The 21,636-nt window shown below is 47.1% G+C and overlaps 1 protein-coding gene across 1 annotated transcript; it reads right to left on the bottom strand.

Moving 5' to 3' along the window:
- Window positions 1–500: 500 nt before the first annotated feature.
- Window positions 501–6,097, bottom strand: INHBB (inhibin subunit beta B). The gene is made up of 2 exons (XM_056496433.1): window positions 5,600–6,097; window positions 501–2,968 (listed from the first exon to the last, which is right to left on the bottom strand). The coding sequence occupies exons 1-2, from the start codon at window positions 6,000–6,002 to the stop codon at window positions 2,193–2,195; spliced, it is 1,179 nt and encodes a 392-aa protein (XP_056352408.1). The 5' UTR covers window positions 6,003–6,097; the 3' UTR covers window positions 501–2,192.
- Between the last annotated feature and the right edge of the window lie 15,539 nt (window positions 6,098–21,636).

Below are 21,636 nucleotides of genomic sequence, written 5' to 3'. Positions count from 1 at the left end.
CAGAGAGAAAGAAGCAGATGCTTACATGTATAGACAGCAATAAAAGCAGAGTGTAACATTTTTAGGATCGCAGCTGAGCTCTCAGACGAGGCTTTCTGCAATGACTAATACGACTACGGTCTAATGCGACAGTTCACCGTCTGCAGCCTATTCAGTCCTGAAAGTAAGCGAGTTCCTCCAGATGTTACATACTGAAAAAAAAAAAAAAAAAAAAAAAAAAGCACATCCAGTTTTCAATCTTTTTTATTTATTTAAACTGTACACAAATGTAAAATACTTCAACAGCAAATCTAAGTGAAAATTGTTTGGTTTAAATTATTATGGAACAGAACCTAAAAGGAACTTTATTAAATAAACATAAAAATTGGATTTAAAGGATGCACATATTGTAATGTATTCTACAATAGTCACTTTTTTTTTTCACTCTACATTCCATGTGCGTATGGTATAGAAAAGACACTGAATAGAACAAACAGAATCCATTTTGTACCCTGAAACAATTGGTAGGCCTCGTGAGGGATTGCTCAGTATGACTACATGATATATGATGGCTTTGCCATCTCATAAAAATTATAACTAATATGTTGGCCTCTTTGGTTCCAAAATTTATGTATAATACATTTAACTGTATTCATTTTTTGCTGCTATAAAAATAACATTTTTTTTCAAATGGCAGTTTTTGACTAATCATGCAACTAAATCAGTGCAAACATTAAAAGCAATCATTCGCTTTAAAAAAGAAGCAAAAGATTTAATTTCAAGTATAAAAAAATATAAAAAAGTCATATCATAAGTCCAGTTTTGTCTAGTATGGGTCAACACTTTAAATTGCATAGCTCATGCGGCACCTGTTTACCTAGATAGTGAGCAAAGATAAGTGCACTATCAAGTACCACTTTTCAAGGCATTGAAATTTGCAAGTGCTATTATACGTGCATTCAAGCAGTTTGCAAGTGCTATGCTGTATCATTATTTTCTGATCTTTATGGCCATCCTTGACACCTCCTGGTAAGGAAATTGAAAGCACTCTCCTCTCTCCTCCTTTCCAAGACTTGTAAAAATGTTCCTCGCCTGTTATTAAACGCACTGCATTTCCCAGAACGTCTCCACTCTGTCGCTGTCACTCCTCTTTAGGGTTCATTGGTTTAGCCGTGGTGGCCATCGCTTGTTTGCTCGTCCCCCACGTGACGCAGCCCTGCCGAGTCCCCCACTGAAGAACACAGATTGCAACTTTTGACTTTTTGTTCTTCGAACAGTGAGAGGTGCCAACAGTCAACACAGTCCAGATATGGTATCGATTCCCTTTTCCAAGACACGGCAGGTGTAGCCAACCATGGGCTGCTAGTGGGCAGTGAAAGCACCGGATCACGTCAGCCCAGCTAGTGACTCCACAACGGCCAGGTGTTAGAAATACAGCAGTTTCTCACATGTCTGTCCCCTTCTCTATCTCTCCCTGATAGAACCACAAGATTCCTTGCTGGAAGTGCTGTAGGAAGAAGCGGGTATCTGTGATGTTTATGTTTAGATAAATTTAAATTAAGAGGAAGTGATCGCCTCCCAAGGCAGGTGTCCTGCAGCTTCCTGTTAGACCTAAGAGGTGACAGTCGATTTTTTTTATTTCTTTTTTTGTTTTTTTCAATTTTCTAAGTTTGGTCATTTTGACACCTGCGTGCAAGAATACGTTGTGTTCTCACAGTCTGTGCTTTTGCCTGAGCAAAGGGAGCTCATTTCGGTCTGGCTTTGCCGGCAGGCGGGGAAACAGCTGCTCAGCCGTTCACTCGTACTGGCAGGCATTTAGGTCCGTCGTCACTGGTCACTGACTTTCTGTGCTCATGTCCCTTTTCCGAGCTGCCTCGTGTGTGTGTGTGTCTGTGTCTGTGTGTATGAGCGCGTGTTTGTGTGCGTGCCCACATTTCGTGTGTGCGTGTGTGTGTGTCTTTAAGATATTTCATAGCATTAACTTATAAGTGATAGAATATATAAGTGTCCATGATCCACAAACTGCCACTGTCCTGACACCAAAGTGAAATGATTATTTTTTTCTTTTTTTTTTTTTTTGTCAAACTTTTCCACAGTGACTTTCCAACACTGATGCCTGGATACACAGTGAAACTTCCTCCAACACCATCTTGTACGGGAATGTTTCTCTCTCTCTCTCCCTCTCTCTCTCCCCCCCCAAAACACACCTTAAATCAAGCACAACCACATTCTTCCACAATCATATTGGGAACGTCCCTTTTCACAATGTTGTATTCATCATCAAAGTACAGCATTGACATTGTGCTAAGTTTGGTTGGAATGCAACAGGAGTTCACGGTGCCCGGGTTCAGCCCCCGCATTCGGTACTGATTCACGACAGCGGTGTGAAAGGAGGAAGCCGACCCCGGGACACCGGCCAAGTAGGCCGGGCAGCTCCCTTCACAGTAATTCCCATAGTAACCTGATGGTGCTATGATCCAGTCATTCCACCCAATGAGTCTAAAGTCAATGTAAAACTGTTGCCTGCAACATAGATTGGTCCTGCCATCGCACTCCAGGCCTCTTTTCCGGATCCTGTGTTTGTTATCGGCGAGGCGGGCTTGCACCACTAAAAAAGGCCGGTGGGATTCCTCCCCGGGGTCCACATAAATTGGCAGCACTGAATACTCTTCACAGCCCTCACATTGAACATCCAAGTTCAGTCTCCTTTCTCCTCTCTCAAACAGAGCCTGGATCGCCTCTGTCATGGGAAAAGTGTGCCAACCACTTCTTTTGAGATCAACTTTCTTTTCAACCACATTCCACTTGTTGCTAGTGTCCGGGTCTTGGAAATAGACTTTGACTCTTACTTTTCGCCTGCTGCCTTTCTCTAAGACATATGGAAGCAGCTTCAAGTAAAGCCACAGGCTGGCTTGAACGACAAACAAGTTCTGGTTCCCTTCATTCGAGATGAAGAAATAGAGGCGGACTCTAGATGAGGCCAGATCGTCTGCAAGATAAGGAGAGATCAGCAAGATTAAGTCAAAAAGGAAATGTTAGCCTTATGTGCCTTTCTGGATTCAGGGACAACGCTAGAGCACAGCAGACCGAACGAACGGCGACAGGGCTGTGCCAGTCAGAAGGCATGCACTGCATCAAATATCCCCAATTTCCAATCAGAATTAATTGAAAAGGGGACTTCCCGCAGCAACCCTCGACATCGGGCTGCAGTCAGATGTGTCAGATCCACAGACACCAGTAAGAGCTTTCCAGAATGTGTTTTTTCCAGAAAGCCAGATTAAAAGATGCTACAGCAGCACCTTGAAATGGACCGGCACTAGGACTAGGACTCTGCTATCTCATCAGTTTAAGAATAGTTTTAACTTTCAGCTACCTGCCAATTCTCATGGGGAGAGCTCTTTCAATAACCACTAAAACACCAATGCCAAACCAGGGATTTTGTTTCGATTTGCAAATATTCTCGCTGCGGTTTAAAGGAGAGGGCTCACAAGACAGAACGGAAAATATTTCAATAATGTGCCTGCTTGTCCAACAGATCAAGCTAACCTCCACTTAGTCTGGGAGAATATCTGCTATTATAAATCATTTCAATCTCTGCCTTTTCTCCCCGAAATTATGAACTCCTATGCAAGGCAAGGCAATGAAGCGGTTGTTCCCGCTGTAACGCCGTTATTGGCTGTTCTCAATACGCTTTTCAGCAACACCAGAATTAAAGGAGAGAAATTGTCACAGAAAACCAAATGTCACCAAATGTCTGACATAACCCCTTATTTGTAAACAGAAGAGCCTGCTGCATGAAATATTTCAGAAATACCAGCAGCCTTCCTGTAATTTTTGTACTGTAAGTCCTAACTAAATTTGGCGTAGGTGATAAATGTGCCGGCCTTTATGGCGGAGACCGTAATTCTGGTCCCTGAATCAAAGCATCCCAATTGCTATTTAAAATTATTGCTGGAAAGGCATTTTCTCATCTGCCCTTATCGATTTTTCTTCCGTCTGTACAGAGCTAAATGTAGATTTTTTTTTCCTGCCTTTTCCTTCCCTAAGAATCTTCAGCATTTTTGTCAATCTCTGAATGGGATTTTTTGCGTAGTCGGTGTCTTCATTTGTTACCCTAGATGCCTTTCAAATGTGCCTCCAGAGCCCATTCAGTACCTTGTAATAGTTCAGTGACAAAAATTTTCACTGTGTTTGTCTACATTTTACATAAAGTCAATTTTGGAAGTGTTACAAAAGACAACGATTGACTGAATACCAAATGGAAGTACAAGCCCACCCCCGATCTCCCAACAACATCCTATTAAAAAATAATAACCCCCAAAACGTACACTAAGAAAACCTTTTGCATGTTAGTAAATACACAACTTTTTCATAAACTGTGGTGACAGTGACAGAAAAAGAACAGTACAGTGCTGCTGCACCGATCCACATCACTTGTGTTGTGTGAGATTGTGTGCGCTCATAAATTTTGTATGTGAATATAACAAGCATATGTATAATGCAACAGATCCCATAGATACTGTAAATGTATATGCCTTTGGTAAGTGGGAGGGTAGATAAAGAAGATGAGTGGGCAGCATACAGGATAGAAAGAGATTTATTTTGTGGACAAATGATATATAGATGCCACAAGAAGATAGAGAGAGAAAAATGAACCGAGCGATAGAGCGATGAAGGAAAGGAAAGATGGGCAGATAGACAGGAGAGAGGTAATTTGCAGAGGGATGGTGTTCCAGCCAGATGTGCAAAGTTCACGGGGACAGTGGTTAAACTACTGGAAAGCTGTGCTGAAGGGATTCAGTGACACATAACTGCAATGGCTGGACCGAGATGGCTGGTACCGTGGGGATGGAGGGCAGTTACCAAACAGACTGACGGACAGAGAAGAGACAGACACACTCGGCAGGACACTGCCTGCAGTGGACAACAGACAAGGCCAATACTGCAAATAAAAGCTAAATAAATGGGAAACAAATGGAAAGAGAGGATGGGCAAATACAAGCCTCAACAGACAGATGCAGGCAGTGAACCAGATGAATGTGCAGGGCAAGACAGACAAGGCAAGGGATGCAAGAGATGGAGCGGGACAGGCAGAGGAGGGACAGTGGAACACGCAGAGACAGAGAAGCCCCGGTGCAGCTGGAAGGAACGCCGGAGGGGAGCCGGGGGCACAGAGGCTGCGGAGGGACGGAGGGAGAAGAGAGGGGAGTTGCAAGACACAACCCAGGGAGAATTCCGGGCACAGGGGCACAAGCAGGCAGGACGGGAAGGCGCGGGCAGGGCCAGGGCGAGACGGTGCGGGGCAGAGGGGAGAGCGAATGAAGCGGAGGGCAAGCGGGTGAGCTGGGCGGCCAGGTGCCCGCACCAGGCAGAAGGACAGGCAGGGTGCGCAGCGGGCCAGGCAAGGGCAGCCGGAGAACTGCCAGGGGTCAGGCAGGCGGAAAGAGAAGGTGGGCAGGAGGACAGGCAGGGCGAGAGGGAAGACTGACAGAGGTCAAGCAGGGGGACCGACAGGGGTCGAGCAGGGGGAATGACAGACGGGGCGCGGCAGGACAGGCGGAGAGCGCGGCGGGGCAGGGCAGGGCAGGGGGGCGCGGGTGCGCGGCCGGGCGGCGCCCACCTGTCTCGGCGAAGCTGATGATCTCGGAGACCGGGTCGTGGGCCGGGGGCCCGGCGCTCGCCTGCCCGTCCAGGCTGGGGATCTCCACGCGGCCGTCCTCCCGCACCTTGCCGGCGTGCAGCTTGCGCAGCGCCGTGACCATGGCCGCCTTGGGCACGGCGTGCGTGATGTTGGGCCGGTCCCGCATCTGCAGCCGGCTCAGGATGTGCCTCTTCACCGCCTCCAGGAAATCCCCGTCCACCTTGCCCGGCTCCTCGGGCCGCCGGAAGCCGCAGGAGGTGCATGTGTCCTGCGGGGAGCCGCCGGCGGGGGCCGGCGGGGTCGGGGTGGCCGCGGCGCCCAGCAGGAGCAGCCCGCAGGCCAGCAGCGCGGCCAGCACCCCCCGGCGAGCCGCCCCGTCCATGGCGGAGGAGCGGGGGGCCGAGCTGGGGGCCGCCCCGGAGCGCCGCAGGGAGCCCGTCTGCAGGCAGCGCCGCTCCGAGCGCTCCGCGGCGCGGAGGGGGCGGTGGCAGCCAAGCTGGGGGGCCGCAACCGCTCCGCGCAGGGGGGGAGCCGCGGCGGAGGGAGGGGGCGCCCGGGGAAGCGGCGTGTGCCGCCGGGGAGGCGGAGGGGGGAGGCTGCACGCGCAGGCACCGAGGGCGAAGTTGGAGCGGGGGGGGAACAGGCTTGGCGTGCACGGAGAGAGCCCGGCTCCACGGGGGAGGGGGACGGCAGCAGGTGAGGGGGTGGCTGCGGAGCCCGGGGAGGAGGGAGGGGGAGCGGGGAGCGAGCCGGAGGTGCGAGGGGATCCGGGGAGCAGGGGAGAGGCGGCGCCGCTCTGCCCCGGTGCCCCGCGTCGCTTCAGAGGGGCATCCCCGGGCGCAGTTGCTCGTGGTCCATCGCTCGCTTCGGCAGGTCCGGGCGGGCCGCGGAGAGGAGCTCTCTAGTCCAGCGTCATTGAGGGGGGTCAGGGAGATAAACGAAGCAGATTTATATACAATCCAATTTATAGCCTGGAAGGAGGGGGGGGTGGGGGGGGAGAAATGCCACTTGTACCCCCCCGCCCACTCCGCCCCCGCAAGACAATCCGTGGGTGCAGGTCTCTGAGCAGGTCGGCTCCGTGCCGCTCGGTTGTCCCCCTTCAGCGCCCGCTGCGTCTCAACGTGCCATCAAAGTTGACCCGGAGCATAGCTGGGGAGGGAGCCGGGGGCGGCGGGCAGGGGGTGCGCGGCTGGCAGCTCCACTGTTGCGAGTCTTCTCCCCACACCGTCCCGCTTATTATTAGCGAGATGCTTTTATTTTCGAAGCAGCGCGGAGGGTCCGGAGTCCGGCGCGGATGCGGCGGCGGCGCCCGGGGACCCCGCCGCGGGCAGGGCAGCGCACGCTGCGCGGAGCGGGGAAGCGGCGCGATCCCGGCGATCCTGGAGAAGCTGCGCGGATCCACTCGGTCAGACCAGCTCTTCGGCTCGCTCCCTCGCTTGCTCTTTTAAACAATATCTCCCTTGTTGGTGGTTTGGGTTTTATTATTATTATTGCTATTATTATTTTAAGTGTGATTTTTGTTGTTGTTGCTGCTGCTGCTGCTCCAGTTAATCTGTCTCCCTCTCTGCGTCTTTTTGATCTTTCGCTCGCCTTGTGCTGGCTTGAACGCTGTGTTTTGTTTTGTTTGGGGTTTTTTGTTTTGTTTGGCTTTTTGGTTTTTGTTTTTGTTTTTTGTTTTTCTTTTTTTACGCGTCTGATGTTCCCTCTCGGATCCGCAGTGAAAGGTCTCGGGGAAGCTGCTTGCTCCTCGCTTATCTTCTGTGATCTCCTCCTGCTAATTTTTCCCCCCTGCAAAATCACGACATTGTGGCACTTTCTACTGAAACTTTTATACAGGAGTTAAAACCACGTGGGAACTCCAACCTATAACAGAGACGCCATGGGCTCCTCACTATTTAGGAGATTAAGTTAAGTCTTTTGCCCCCTGGGCTATTACAGTAACTTCCTGATGTGGAAATATTAACTATGCTGTTTCTTTAACTCCCCCCGTCCCCTCCCTCCCTCCCGGTTCCTGCAAACACACCCACCGCACACCGTCTCGCGTCCCTGTCCCGTCGTCCGGCAGGACGGACGGACGGACGGACGGATGGACAAACCCCGAGCGGCAGCAGCTCCGGCCCCCATCCCGCCCCGGCCGGGAGATGGATGTCCCCTTCTTCCCCTCCCCCGGTGCTCCTTGCCTTTTAAGCACTTGAAAGAAGAAGTCATTAGAAAGTTTACCGTCGGTTGGCTTTGCGACGGGGCGGGTTTCTGTTTGTTTGTTTGAATGGGCCGGGTAGCCGGGGACTGTATGTGTTTTCCGTGGGGCAGGAGGGACGCGGAGCCTGTCGGAGGCAGCAGGGGGAGGGGGACCGGGGCGGCGGCCGAGAGGAGCCGGGAGGGGAAATAACGGGACCGGCGGGGCGGCAGCCGAGGGGAGCCGGCAGCAGCGCCCGGGGAGCGGGTTCTGCTGCGCGCTTTGGCGGGGCAGCGCCGGGCTCCGGCGGGCGGGAGCGGGCAAAGGGATGGATGGACGGACGGATGTCTTTGACACTCCTCGCAGGGCTCAGGGGAGATTCCCACCCGGCTCCCGCCAGCAGCCCTGCCGGGGGCGAGCAGCCAGGGACGGGGGGCGAGGGAGCAGGAGAGAAGCCCGGCTAACAGCGGTGGCCGAGGCGTCACCGCCGAGGCACCATCACGGCCGAGGTGCCACCTTGGAGGCACCATCACGGCCGAGGTGGCCCCGCCGAGGTGTCGCCGCTCCCTCCGGGCCGGGTCCCCGCGGGGTCGCGCTCACCTGCGCGGGGCCCGCGCGCGCCGCCGCCGCCGGGGAAGCCTGGGCCGAGGGCGCCCCCTCTGGGCCGCGCGGGGGAGCGGCGGCGGGGCCGGGCGGGGTCACCGGGGAGCGGCACCGGGACCGGGACGGGGACAGCGGGATGGGGGCAGAGGGACCAGGACAGAGGGACAGCGGGACGCGGACAGCGGCACCGGGACACAGGAACGGGGATAGCGGAATGGGGACAGCGGCACCGGGACAGAGGGACAGCGGGACAGCGGGACGGGGACAGCCGACATCCCGTGCGAACCCTGCGACGCACGGGAGGACCCGGCCGTGGGGGCTGGGAGGTCTCCGGGGCCGGGATGGGGTGTCCGTGCTGGGGCTGGGCAGCGGGCGGTGCGCTCCGGAGCTCTGCTCTGCGCGCTGGGGCTGAGCCTTCTGCCCGGCAGCGCGGCTGCCGGCCCTTCTAATCCCATCTACTTACTTTTTTTTTTTTTTTTTTTTTTTTTTTTTTTTTTAATAAAAGAAAAATCTACCTTCAGGAATGAAGACAGCTCTCAAGACCTTCATCTTTTTCACCGAGCCAGATGGTGCTTTTCAAGGGGCAGATGCAGGACACACAAATTTCAAGCACGACAGCAAAGAAGTCCCTTCTGCTCATTTCATTTTGGAGAAGAAAAGAATAAAACTTCTCATGGATCCCTGGACTGCACTTGCGTGAGCGCTGTTAGCTGTCACTAATACAAGCATCTGAGGAGTGTGAAGAGGGTCAAGTGGAGGATCAGCTCATTACTGTGGTTTAAGAATGGAGGGGATGAATGCTATTCTCATCATAAATATTTTCTTTCTTGTTCTGTACTGCAGAAGGAAGACATGCCATGCTATGCTTCAAAGTCACATTGCAATCCCAATCTAATTGTTCATGTTGGGTTTAATATAAACAAAGTCTAATTGCATGTACAGCTTTGTAAATCCTCAGCATCACTGGAGCTACCCTGATGAGAATTAGGTACAGTATTTCCTCCCTGCCAGTAACAGGTTTTGAATGGAAAGCCTGGAATGTAAAAAAAGAAATAATGCTAAAAATCCAATCACTCTGACATCCTGTGAGCTAATAAGAGCACGTGAATGCAACAAGCTTAGTACTTCACAGTAATTAATTTGACAGCAAAGAGCTAACAAGAAAACAACAGGCAGAGCAGTGATGACTGGTTCATAGAGGTCACTGTCAAACAAGAAATAGGTGCAAACACAGTCCATCTCCTTTTGGAAAAAAACTATTTCATTGCCCCAGTGAAAATGAAATGCCAGAGAGGGAAAATATCATGGGTTTGATGGGGATAACAAATCTGGGAAGGTATTTCTAGCAGTAAAACAAGGTAGAGGTTTTCTTTTTTACATATGGGAATTTTTAATCATCCCTGTTACTCACTGTAGTGGCATGTTTTGGCTTTTGCTTTTTATTCTCCCCTCTTTCTCAGTTAGCCAAAGCCATTTTGCATATTCAAATATTGGGAAGACTTATCTTCTCTCACAATTACTAACAAACTAATACTCTAATAACCTCTATTGTTATTTAAAGTGTGTCCAACACAGCATTCTGGAGGCAGTTCTCACACAATGGACTTTCTCTGGCTTCCTCCTAGAGAAGAACTTAATCAAATCTCAGATGCTTTCAGTCAGAAGAGCCTTCAGGGAGAGCAAACAGGGTTAACAGAAAGAAACGTGCCATCTGATTTCTAATCTTGCTCAAGGAGCATGGCCTATTGATTGAGCCATAAAGCTCTGTTAATTTTAAGATTTCCTCAGCTTTCAGTTCTTTCCCTTGGGCATAAACTTGTTGCTTACACATAGTGGCTGAACTATCAGGGAAAGGGTAGCTTCACACTCCCCCCACTCTGCTCCCTTCCCCTCCTCCCCTCTATTCTGTTTGTTCTGAGCTCATCTGCGTGAGGATACATTTTCACACACACCTTCTCAAACCGGCTGCTATTCATCTGATTCAGGGTCATGCTTTTCCATACATTAAATGCAGGGGAAAACTGGGAAGGAAATGGCTGGGATTTGTGCTTGACGGGCAAGCACACGATTAGCCAGGGAGCCCTGCTGTGAGAAAGTACAGCGTCGGAGGGTATTTTCTGTAGAATCATCAAGTCTCATGACTGGAATCTGATGCCTATAAAAAGCTACTAGTATAATGAAAACAGTATAAACTGACATCCTCAGGCAGTGTAAATTGGCATGTTCCTGGGACATCCAGCTGCTGCAGAATCACAGAACAGGTCAGGTTGGAAGGGACCACCCGTGGGGTCATCTGATCCAGCCTCCCTGCTCAAACAGGGTCTTCCTAGATAGAACTCTTTCTTTATAACCTAGATATTTGCTTATGCACATTTTTCTCAAGGGTAAGGATGCAGAAGTCACTCTTGGGGAGCCCAGTCAGCCCTGAGCTAGAAACTGAGCAGGTGGTGAAGGCACAAGGAAGCTCCCTCAGTGCTCTGTTTCCACCACGCCCTCAGTAGGACCATGAACAATTTTCACTATCGAAGGATCTGGCCCTTTACCTTTAGCTAAAGCACCTTTTATGCTCTTAAACCATTAATAATATCTATTAAGTAACCTTACTAATCCCTTTGAGGTAGGATTTTCTGTACTGTCATGATGCCTGAACTGAATAAAAGCTTCACATATGAGAGCCCTGGTTTGCACTAGAAATGCTTCTCCTTTGATAACCAGCAAATACAAGTTTTACTAGCACAAGCATCTTTTTCTGCAAGCGTTTTCCAAATAAAATAGGCTATACTGGCAAAAGCACTTTTTTTTTGCTCATATAGCTGCGTCTATATGGGGGATTTTTGCACGTAGTGAAACGCAATCTGTTTTAAATGGCACTACAGAAGAGCATTGCTATCCCACAGAAGTTTCAAGGCTAGACCTTGAAGTATATACTTCTGCCTCATATCTGAAAGAGCTTTTTACAAGGTGGCCATTGTCATCTTGCAGGAAATACAGAGAAACTGAGACACAAGGTACAGGGGCAGGCTGGGAGTGCTGTGCTCTAGCTGGAATTTGTATTCACTACATTCTTTAGCTTCAGATGAAATTATGTATCCATAATCAGACTCATTCCTCACTACACAAAATTACTTCTTGAACAACTGTGACAAAGACAGTGGATGTTTCAAAACCAGCACAGTTCTGTATAAAAGAAAAGTCCTATTGAAAATCAGGTAGGCAAATGCCATTCTGAATGACCAGGACATTTTCTGAACTGCCAAAGGTAGATCTAACTCATGAAAAAATAAAAACACTAAGAGATTAATCTGGCTTCTTTGCTCCTGCCCATGCTTCTTTAATTGAAAACTGTTTTTTAACAGATATTTGCTCTCTAAAAGAAAGGGTCCTACTCTGAACAGCACTTGGAAAAAGAGGGGTTTAGCAGACAAAAACAAAAGACCTGACCAAACTGGAAACTCTTCATCTAAAGCAGGTACAATGAGAATCTGAAAGATGAGTCACAGAGAAATACAGTAGAGCCCTCAACAGGTTTTGAAGAGCACCTACTGAATGCCAGCTTCCAGCACAAGTGTCAGGCAGGATGGGGAGCACGGGGGAGGCAGCAGGACAGGGTGGCAGGGATATACTCACAGCCTCAGCCTCCTGCTCCCACCTGCTCAGCGCGGCTGGAGTCCTGCTCCCCTCGCCTCGGCCACCTCGCCGTGCTTCAAGGGCAGCTGCTGGTGATCAATCCTCTTCAGGGACCCCTCCATGCTCGGGGAAGGTTTGCAGCAGAGCCCCAGGTTCACTGTGGGGAAGGCAGCGTGGCTGAATTTCGTGCCCGTGGTGCAGCGCAGTCAGGTCCCTGCCTAGGCAGGTCTCCACACACAGCAGTGTCCCTTTGCCAAAAGGGCTGACTTCAGGGATCTGCTCCAGTCTCCAGAGTAAAGGGGCCCAACACCATGGGGTGGGTGTCCGGTGTGCTATTCGAGAGCGATCCGCTGCTTGTTGAGTATCCTTGTTTTCCTCGCACAGTCTGTCCTCTGCAGTCCAAAGCCGTAGCCTTATAACCAGGCAGTGACTTCCTCTGAAGTTGCTTGTATTGACCTAAATAGGTTGGGGCGGGTGAGGACACACAGAGAACATGAAAAAGCTGTGCTGGTTGCCCAACAAAGAAGTGTCTGCTTTGTGGTGAGCACTTTTAACATATAAGCACTTTTAACATACTGTAAAGAACATGATTTTCATGTTTGTTTAAGTTCACACCAAAAGGCTTGCAAAGTAGCAAAGTGGTTAAAAATAAAATCTGCATTTAAGTGGTAAACAAAATAGTTAAAACCTGACTTTTTGTAATTTGAACGCTACTCACTGAGGCAGCGCGTTTAGAAGTCCACGGGTGCTTTTCTTCTGTACATCCACCCATGGTTGATGTATCTGATAGATCTAGAAAATTAACTTTAGGATGGAGCAATGTTAAAATCAGCTGTCCTGAGAAAAGCAGTGATTATCAGGGAGTGGTGACAAGATAGAGATGTTCCCCTCCAATTTTAAATGAAGCTCAGAAGCAAAAAATAGCTGGTAGCTTGGAATGCCGTAGGAGAAATGGAGTACTAGAGTCAGGTCACAGACGATCACTGGTGCTCCACAAGTACCTGAACATAGGCTACTTTCTTTTTTTTCCCCCCAATCAAGTAGCACAATGTAAAGGAAATATCTATACCTACTTCTTGTGGACTGGCTGCAGACAAAAGTCTTGGGATTAGGCCTGAATTTCTCTCTTTTTACCCCATTTTCACTAGCTCTAAGTTAGGATGACAGCATTCAGTTCTCTAAGTTGCTTTGAAATGAAGAAAAGAGGCATACAAGAATTCATCTTTTCCACAGAGCTTGACATGAACAGCATGGCCTTGGTGCTGTATGTCAAAAGTAATTTTCAATCTGTTCATAGTTAAATTGCACAGTTTTGTTTCCATGAATCTTATTATATTAAACCAAAACTGTTGTGCAGTTCGGCTGTTTTCAAAAGAATGTCAGAGTGAGATTTGAAAGATGATTGTGATGTGTTTGACTCTCTGCTGGGGCCAGGGTCGAGGCAGTGCTGTAAGAGCACCAACGTGCCCCAGTTCCAGCAAGGCTCTTCCAGTGGGGCAGAACAGCAGCACTGTCACCCTGAATGGAGCTCTGTGGATTTATCCCAGCTGAGAGCTGCCCCACAAAACTCATGCTCATTGCCCACTGCTATTTAGCCACTGCAGGCCTTGAGCCAGAATGTTCAGACCTCTCACCCACCACGTTTGCTGCATGGACATTGGCTCCAAGAAAGGCCCTCTCCTACCATGCTAAATCACAGGAGAAGGTTATTAACAAAAATTTCTGAATGTCATTCTACCCTGCTCTGTATCCATCAGTCATAACTCAGTGCCTGGGTATGCTGTGGGGTTAAAACAAAAGGGGTTGCAAATGCTTTACAACTTGGGTGCTAACCTCTGCCATTTCTTCCAAGACATGTGAAATAGCACTTACACTGTGACAGCTTTTTCATTTTCCAGGCTACAAGCAGGTCTTCTTGTTCTGTTATTTCCCTGCCTTGATCTTCTCAGAAGTGGAGGAGCTTATTAATAAAGAATAACCCTAAAACTTCTCCACAGCCTTTTGCCATTTCTGAGTAATAGTCTTGTCCCCTCTGTGTTTACAACTGTGGTTGAGATCCTTACCAAGAACATTATTAAGAATAAATTATAATATGTGGAAATATTACTGTGAAATATACTGATACTATTATACCAGGATAAGAAAACAAACACTGCTTCAGAGACGGCAAGAGCAGAAGCACATGGATCATGTTAAGCAGACATTGAGTCTAACAAACCTACACAGGTACTGAAGTGTTAGCTGGGTGCAGAGCTGCAACAGGAAAGTGTGTTGTTCTAGGGTTTTTTGCTTAAAAGATGAGAGAGAGGGCCTAGGGGAGGGGAATGCATAAAAAAGAAAAGGATGAACTTTTTTTTTTTGGCTACTCCACATGGGGTTTTCCTCTGCTTAAATGCTGAAGGACAGAAAGATTTTAAATTAAAATCTTAATAAATATAGCCCTGAGGCTAGTAACATTATTACATCCAAGATGATTACAGCAACCAAGCCACAAAATACATATATATATTTATTTGAAGCATAATAAGCCTCAGTATTTAGTCAGAAGAAGGCTAGGCAGCTAACTGACTTCCAAACTAGTGAATTTTCCATTTCACTCTACCAAAAGTATGAAACAACACAGTACCTGGTTTGCAGAGTTTGTTTAACTTCTGTACAAGATAACATTATTACTATTTATATTTTAGATACACATATATATTTTTCAGATCATATGCATGAGAGTAGAGAGGAAGAAACCCAAGTTTGCAATAAGAGATATGGATAATTACTCAGCTTCATTGTGAAAGAGGGATCTAGGTCCCCAGATTGCTCGAGTAAGGCATGTTTTCCTTGAGACATTTGCCTTTTTCAGTCGATCCTAGTTTTAATATAAGATTCTGCACTCTACGTGTAGAGTGTTGGTTTTTTTAATTATGGAAATTTTTTAATAAAGGATACAGGGAAAATATGGGATACAAAGAAAAGGATACAAGCTGATAAAGATGATTAAATCATAGAGCGACTGCAGAGTGGGTCATGAAGTGTTATAATCCCCAACTCCCCTCTGCTTTCTGCCTCAATGTGTTAATGCATCACACTTTAGTACAGTGACACTTTCAGCCCTAGGTGGAAATTCACACATGATGAAGAGGTGGAGGAGGATTTCCAGATGGTCAGACCTCAGGGAGTGCGAAAAGGTGGGGGGAGGAAGGGAGAAACTGCTGAAAGGAATCGGACTTTGGTCACATCAGTAATTTCCAGCTGAAAATGGAATATTAAAAAAACCACCCAAACCCCAAAAAACAATCACTAAGGATCCCATACCGGGGCCAGGTGCATTCAGGTTTGGACATTATGTGTGACAAATCCTCACCAAAACCGGTTGTGAAAGATCCCTAGGAAATATTGGTTTATTTGTGTGCAACAGAAAGGTGTGAGCTTCATTTCTTTGGCCAAATTTTATCCTTGGTACTAAAGCACCCTGACACAGACCCAATTAGTTGTTTTATTCTCCACAATTCCTCTTTACTAAAGGTTATTGTAAACTGGTACTTGCTCTGAATGGTGCACATATTTTCACTCCATCAGATGCTGTACTTGGCTGCTGCATCCCTTGGGACCCTCTTCTGCAGGGCCACCTCTACAAGAACAGTGAAGGGCACTGAGAGAAAATACAAGGCCTGCATCCAGTTGGTCCCATCACACCCCAAAACAGGCCCCACTTTCCCTTTAGGGGAGCATAAGGCAGCAGCTGCTATCACACAGCTGGACTTCTCTAAGACAACCTCATTTACTGTGTTCTTTCGGGGAGAGTGGGAAGGTACTCACGGGCCAGAGTTCAAGGGGTCTGGTCCTTCAGGGTGAGAGGTGCTAGAGCTGTATAAAGAATTAGCAATTGATGGTATTATTTTGTACAGCCACAGCTTTTTCCAGATGTGAGGATTATAGAAAATTTAAGATAACCAGTTATTTAGGCATCACAGTACCCCTATATTTTGTGTGTGTGTGTGTGTTAAGGCTAGTTTCTTCATAATGCCATAAAAACCAAGCATTAGGTATGATGGCTTGGACTGCATTTCTAAGGGCTCTTGCTTCATTCAGCTTCAGGTGTTCCTTGGGTCACAGACATTTCAACTACCACAAAATGTGCACTCAAGCTGCCAACAGCGTGCAGTCACACTGAAAAGGTGCTTTTGTTTAATATCACCAGTATGACTGCATGCTATTTACCTGTATTTCCTGGACAGCAGCTAAGTAAATTGACCACAGCCTGGTGAACTGCTGGAACAAATATCATGAGAAACAAGGCAGTTGCACAGATTTCACTTTGGGGAAACGTTTGTTGGACGTCCACTCCCTGTCACTCCCAGTACAAATCATATTGTGCATGCAGGTCAGGACAAAGTTCAAGGAGACAGAAGACACTTATTCAGCTTCTGCTAGAGAAACTTGAAATTTGTGAAATAATTGACTTTTTATGTTACAATCACTTGCGTCATAACAAAATACAAAGAAATCTTGAGCATCTGATGTGGTAGTGACTTACATGATGATATATTTAAGATGTCCAGGTGCATGTCACTGGCTTTAGTGGCAAACCAAAGGCCTCTGAGCTTTGTAAATTCTGCAGCATCCATCTCAGACTTCAGTCCCTTACAATGGCTAGATTAACATCTCTGACTTTTTTCCCTAAGAACTCAGTGCAGCAGGTGTTTTCAATCTGCCCACCTTCCAGATCAGGTGTCCAAAAATGCAGCAATAAATGTAATTTATTTTTTTTTCTTCCCTGATTCTAAAAGAGCCCAAGGTAGGTGGAGGATATGGGCGTAGGCTATTTTTATTCATACCTTAATTTAGTCAGTAGTCCAACGGTTCATGAAGAAGAGCTGGGCTCAGTCTTCTTTTCTGCCTGACAGAGTCCCAGGGAGCATGAGAGGCAGCTCAGGTCTTCTTGGAAGGACAGACCATGGGGTGGTGCTGGGACAGGAGCACTCCCCAAGCCTCCAGTTGAGTCAGTGCGTGACCAAAAGGGAGCAGGAACCCACAACTCTGTAAATAGACAGTTCAGAGAACCACAAGCCCAGGCCTCCCTTCTTCTCACCCTGCTCGCCAAAACATTTGGAACTAGCTAATTCACATGAGATCAGCTTTAAGTGGATGGAGGCAGTCCCCTCCCTGGCACCAAGCAGACCCTGGTAAGTGCACTCTGCTGGGAGAGGAGACATACACATTCCCCGGGGCAGAAGGGAATTGAGCCATGTGAAATTCCCCATGTTCGGCACTAGCCTTTTGAGCGCCAAGCACAGTGTATACAAAACACTGCTGTGCTGCCAACCACCCTGCCTTTCCCTTGCATGAACGGACCCACGCTGTGCTCCTGGAAAAAAGCCAAGACAGAGCCTCAATTGTGAAGCCCAAGGGATTCTCAGCCCGCAAGCAAGGTAGATTTAAGAGGCTGTGTTGCCCATGGCTTGCCCAGGCAGAGGAGCAGCCTCTTGGTTTTGGTGGCTGCCATTTTGAGGTAGAGCATGGTTCAGGAAACATCACTTCAAAAGGCAAAGATTAGTGGTGGCTGCCAAGAACTGGCATTGCAACACTCCCTAGTGATGCCCAAGACCTTTTCTAAGTCTGCTTCCCCCAAACTAAAACATCACTGTTGCTGCCATGCTAGCACTCCATGAAGAAAGAGCAGAGGCAGCTCCCCCAGAGTCCAAACGACTGCACAATAAATTCTGTACATACCCAGGTATGCCCACAAAGCAGGCACTACAGGAGAGCAGAGAGATCACAAGGTAAATATGCCAAGTGTGTCTCTTCCCTCTCGAAGCGACAAGGCATGAACTTGCAGAATTAAGCAAAATTAGTCCTGCTGGAACTTATTTTCTGTCTAGTTGGCAAGGCTGAGCTTGTTTAACAGTAATGGTTAAAGGACAATAAAAGAATACAGGGGTAACTAAGGGTGGATTTAGACAAGGCAAACCATTAACTGTCTCTATTAAGACTTGAAAGTAACCAAGTGGTTGGAAGCTGTCAAGGAAGATGGTACTTAGAGCAGAAGTGAAAGAGCTGAATAAATAGAATAAATTGATAGAATATTTGCCCATAACATGGGACTGCTGCTGTGAACAATTACAGGCATGCAACAAGGCAGGAATAAACAGCTCCCTAGCCCATGACTGGGATGTTTTGTTATTTAGCAGAGACCACCTGGTGTACATCAGAGAAATCTTCATCTCACCACGGACTTCCAGCCTTTGGATCTTATAGTCTCTTTTTGGGCTTCTGACACAAATACATGCAAAAGGTCTTCCCAGCAGGAAGTACCAAACTCCTTTAGCTGGGAAGCCAAATTAACAGTCTTGCTAAGACACCTTTCCTACCTTCACCCCTTGATTATTTCCCAAAACAAGAGGAACCGCAAAGGAGCCTGTGATGACTGAAAGGGAGACACTGCCAGCAGCAGAGCTTCCTCTGTGCATGCGTCACTTGCTGCAGCCTGTCTGGGGTGATGGTGCTGTCAGCAGGAAGGGGTTACCAGGAAAGGTGGGGCTGCAGAGCTTTTCATCTTTGACTTCCCTAGCTTTTCTGCAGCTAGGAACAGGCTACAGGTCCACTCTAATTTCTACATTTAGGATATGTGTTCATCAGCTTTTAAAATTTGAAGTCCTGGGAAAGGCTTTTTAGGAAAAAAGAAAGAAAACAAAGTAAAGCACACGTCCGTTTGTCATAGACTTGCATTTCAAAATCTCCAAACCTATTTAATACCTTTGACTTTACCCGATTTGTGTCTCATAGGGAAGACTTTCCCTGGAATCTATATCCCCATTTCTTTCCAAAAAAGAAGAACAAAAGATAAGTTTTAACTTGGTGTTGATGCAATATTCACCCCACCCAGAACCAACTTTGAAAGCTCATGTAAAAAACATGAAGAGTAATTTTTACTTAGCTCTTGTTATGAACAATTCAGAGATAAGAAACAAGGCAAGACACGTCTCAGCTGCAAGTGTGAACATGATCTCAACACTGCAACATTTTCCTTGCCTGGCTAGAGATGGGTTGGCAGCATGAGGTATATGAAGGTAGGTTACAGGTGACAAGAATGTAAAAAGCCTGTTATTAAACTAGGTGTAAGCAGTCTTGGAACTTCATTAGGGCCAGGGAATTCAGCCCTGGACATTGCACCTGCTTGATTATTCACTATTAAACAAATGCTGTAAACTTAGTTTCAAGTTGGAGAGGATTCAGACACAGCTTTTCCTGCCCTCTGACTGGGCAGCGGATGGAAAGCAGTTTGTGTCATGGACAAACTCCATGTGCTCACCTCTTTCAGGAGAGAAGTGGAGTCTTCATCAAGTTTTCACCAGGTGCAAAGTACAAGTCATTTGCTGTCCTCCAACTACAACTATAGAAAGGGAGTGAACTGCAGTGTGTTAAAGGTACATTTGGGCACTGACCTATTTTTGTTCATCTGCCATGGGAGAGACATGTGGAAACATTGTGGTTTGATGGATTTGATTAAAAATATGCTAATGAATAAAGAAAATTAAGTGCATCCCTTGGGCTCCTGGCAAGCTGCCAAGACAGACACTGGGACCACCAACAGGGGATCCTTATGTTCCCACTTTTGCAATCCTTCAGATTCCTACTGCAAAGGATGGTGACCCAGCAGAAATGGGGCTTAAAGTTGAGTGGCTTGCATGTCCTGCCTCCACTTCTCTCCAAATGCCACAATATTTTAAAATTTATGCCCCAGGTGCTGGAATCAGCAAGCATAAGAACATCTTTGTTTTCATTGAAAAAAGTACTTCTGCCATCGTTGTTAAAGAAAGAAAGCTTGCAAACATGAAGCAAGGGTACTCAAAATGCTTGGAAACAAAAAGACTGTGAAAGAGAACTCCAAGTTCATTTTCTAAAGCATCTCATTATTTCTAAACCAAATGCAGTTTTGGAGGCCTGACTTATGGTTTTCAAGCTCCTGAGGCAAAGCTGCAAATGTGGCCTGTATTCCCACGCAGGAGAAGCTCTGCCTGCCCTCCTCCCTTGGTTGTTCAGGGAGGGAAAAGAGGGGAAAAAAGGCAAATCATAATAACTCCAGCAGGCACAGTGTTACCCTGTGCTCCACAAGTGTTTAGTGCACTACTGTCATCATTCAAGCAGATTTACTCAAGGTACCACATTAGAAAGTTCTAACCTGGCTGCACAGGTAGGTGAATCACATATTCTGCTGCTGTTCTTCAGGTGGAAGCAGCTTTCATTAGCAAAGTCTGAAGCGTCCAGCTGTCCTTGTGCTCATAATCCTTCTGTGAGTACTTGTTCTTCCCATAGTGTGATTCATTCTGTTGTCCTGCAGTCTTCAGAACTGGAATGAGACAGCCAACCATAGCTAGGGACACAAGTATCTGTCACACAGTGGCACTGCTCAGCACCTAAATTGGGGTGCAGTCACCAGGAGTGAAAGGAAAATAAGGGCTCATGTTTTATTAAGTGCTTGAACCCAAGCAGACCTAGGAAACCCTCTGAACCTTCAATCAGGCTATAGAGACCCCTGAGTGAAAAGCAGTTCTTCCATGCCCATGACCAGGGCACAAATTAGAAAATTAAAACTAGAAACCTAGTGCATCCCGCAGGCATTTTTTTTTTTCAGCAACCTAGTATGTTTGGGTATTCATAACACCAGCTTCCAAGCAAGAAACAGTTTTAACTTCTGATTTCTGAAGCCTGTCATTCTGGAAAAGGACACTTCTGTAAGGAAAGTCTGTGTCTGACCAGGACCATCTCTCACCAGCCTTTTTAAAACTGATGAGCCAAATTTCTAGGAGTAAAACTGAAGGGTATCTTGGGCAATGTTGCCATGATTGTTTTCATTTAGAAGCAAGGAAGATTTTGGCTATTTTTTCAGATAATTACTCCTTCCCACAGTCCACAGTTGTTTTCCTTGTTTACAGGTACAGAATTGTAATGCCATCATTTTGTGGGGAGAGTAATCATGTTACAGAGCACTCTTACAGACCACAGGTTGAAACAGTGATCCAAACAGCAGGTTCAGTTTGTTGTATGTGTTTTCCTTTTTAAAATAAAAACAGAGCGCTATTAAACTGTAGGGAGTAACTTTCCTTGTCTCTCAATGCTACATGTGTGCACAAGTTTGTCCTTGAATTCTGGTATTTGGCCTATGAAGCCAACATGCATAAAGCCTCTGATATCCCAAACGCTAGGCTTTAAAAACAAACTCTATAAACTCTGATTATATCAAAAACATGATTCTGCCTCAAAGCCAAGCAACAAAGCTCATTGAAGGGAACTTACTGTAAACTCTGTAGATTAAGCAACTCTATAAGGAAGGCAAGTGCAGAACATGTGATCCCAGTCTAACCTCAACTTTTTAGTTCCAACCCCCTTTGGAGTTAGAATGCTTTTGCTGCTATATCCCTAGTAGATTCTATTTCCATAAGAGACACTGAGTAGTTTGGGGGAAGAAAGACCAAGGGAAAAACATAGATAGGATATTCTATGCCCCACCCCTAAATTAAGGCTTTTTATTTCAAAGAAAGCCTGGCATCTTTAGTCACCCTTAGAAACATTTAGTGAAGTACTGCACGGTCTCAGGGAGCAATAAGTATTCTTTCAG

Source organism: Oenanthe melanoleuca, chromosome 7 (genome assembly GCF_029582105.1).
Source record: "Oenanthe melanoleuca isolate GR-GAL-2019-014 chromosome 7, OMel1.0, whole genome shotgun sequence".
Classification (NCBI taxonomy): domain Eukaryota; kingdom Metazoa; phylum Chordata; class Aves; order Passeriformes; family Muscicapidae; genus Oenanthe; species Oenanthe melanoleuca.
This window is presented reverse-complemented; position numbering and strand designations above follow the sequence as displayed.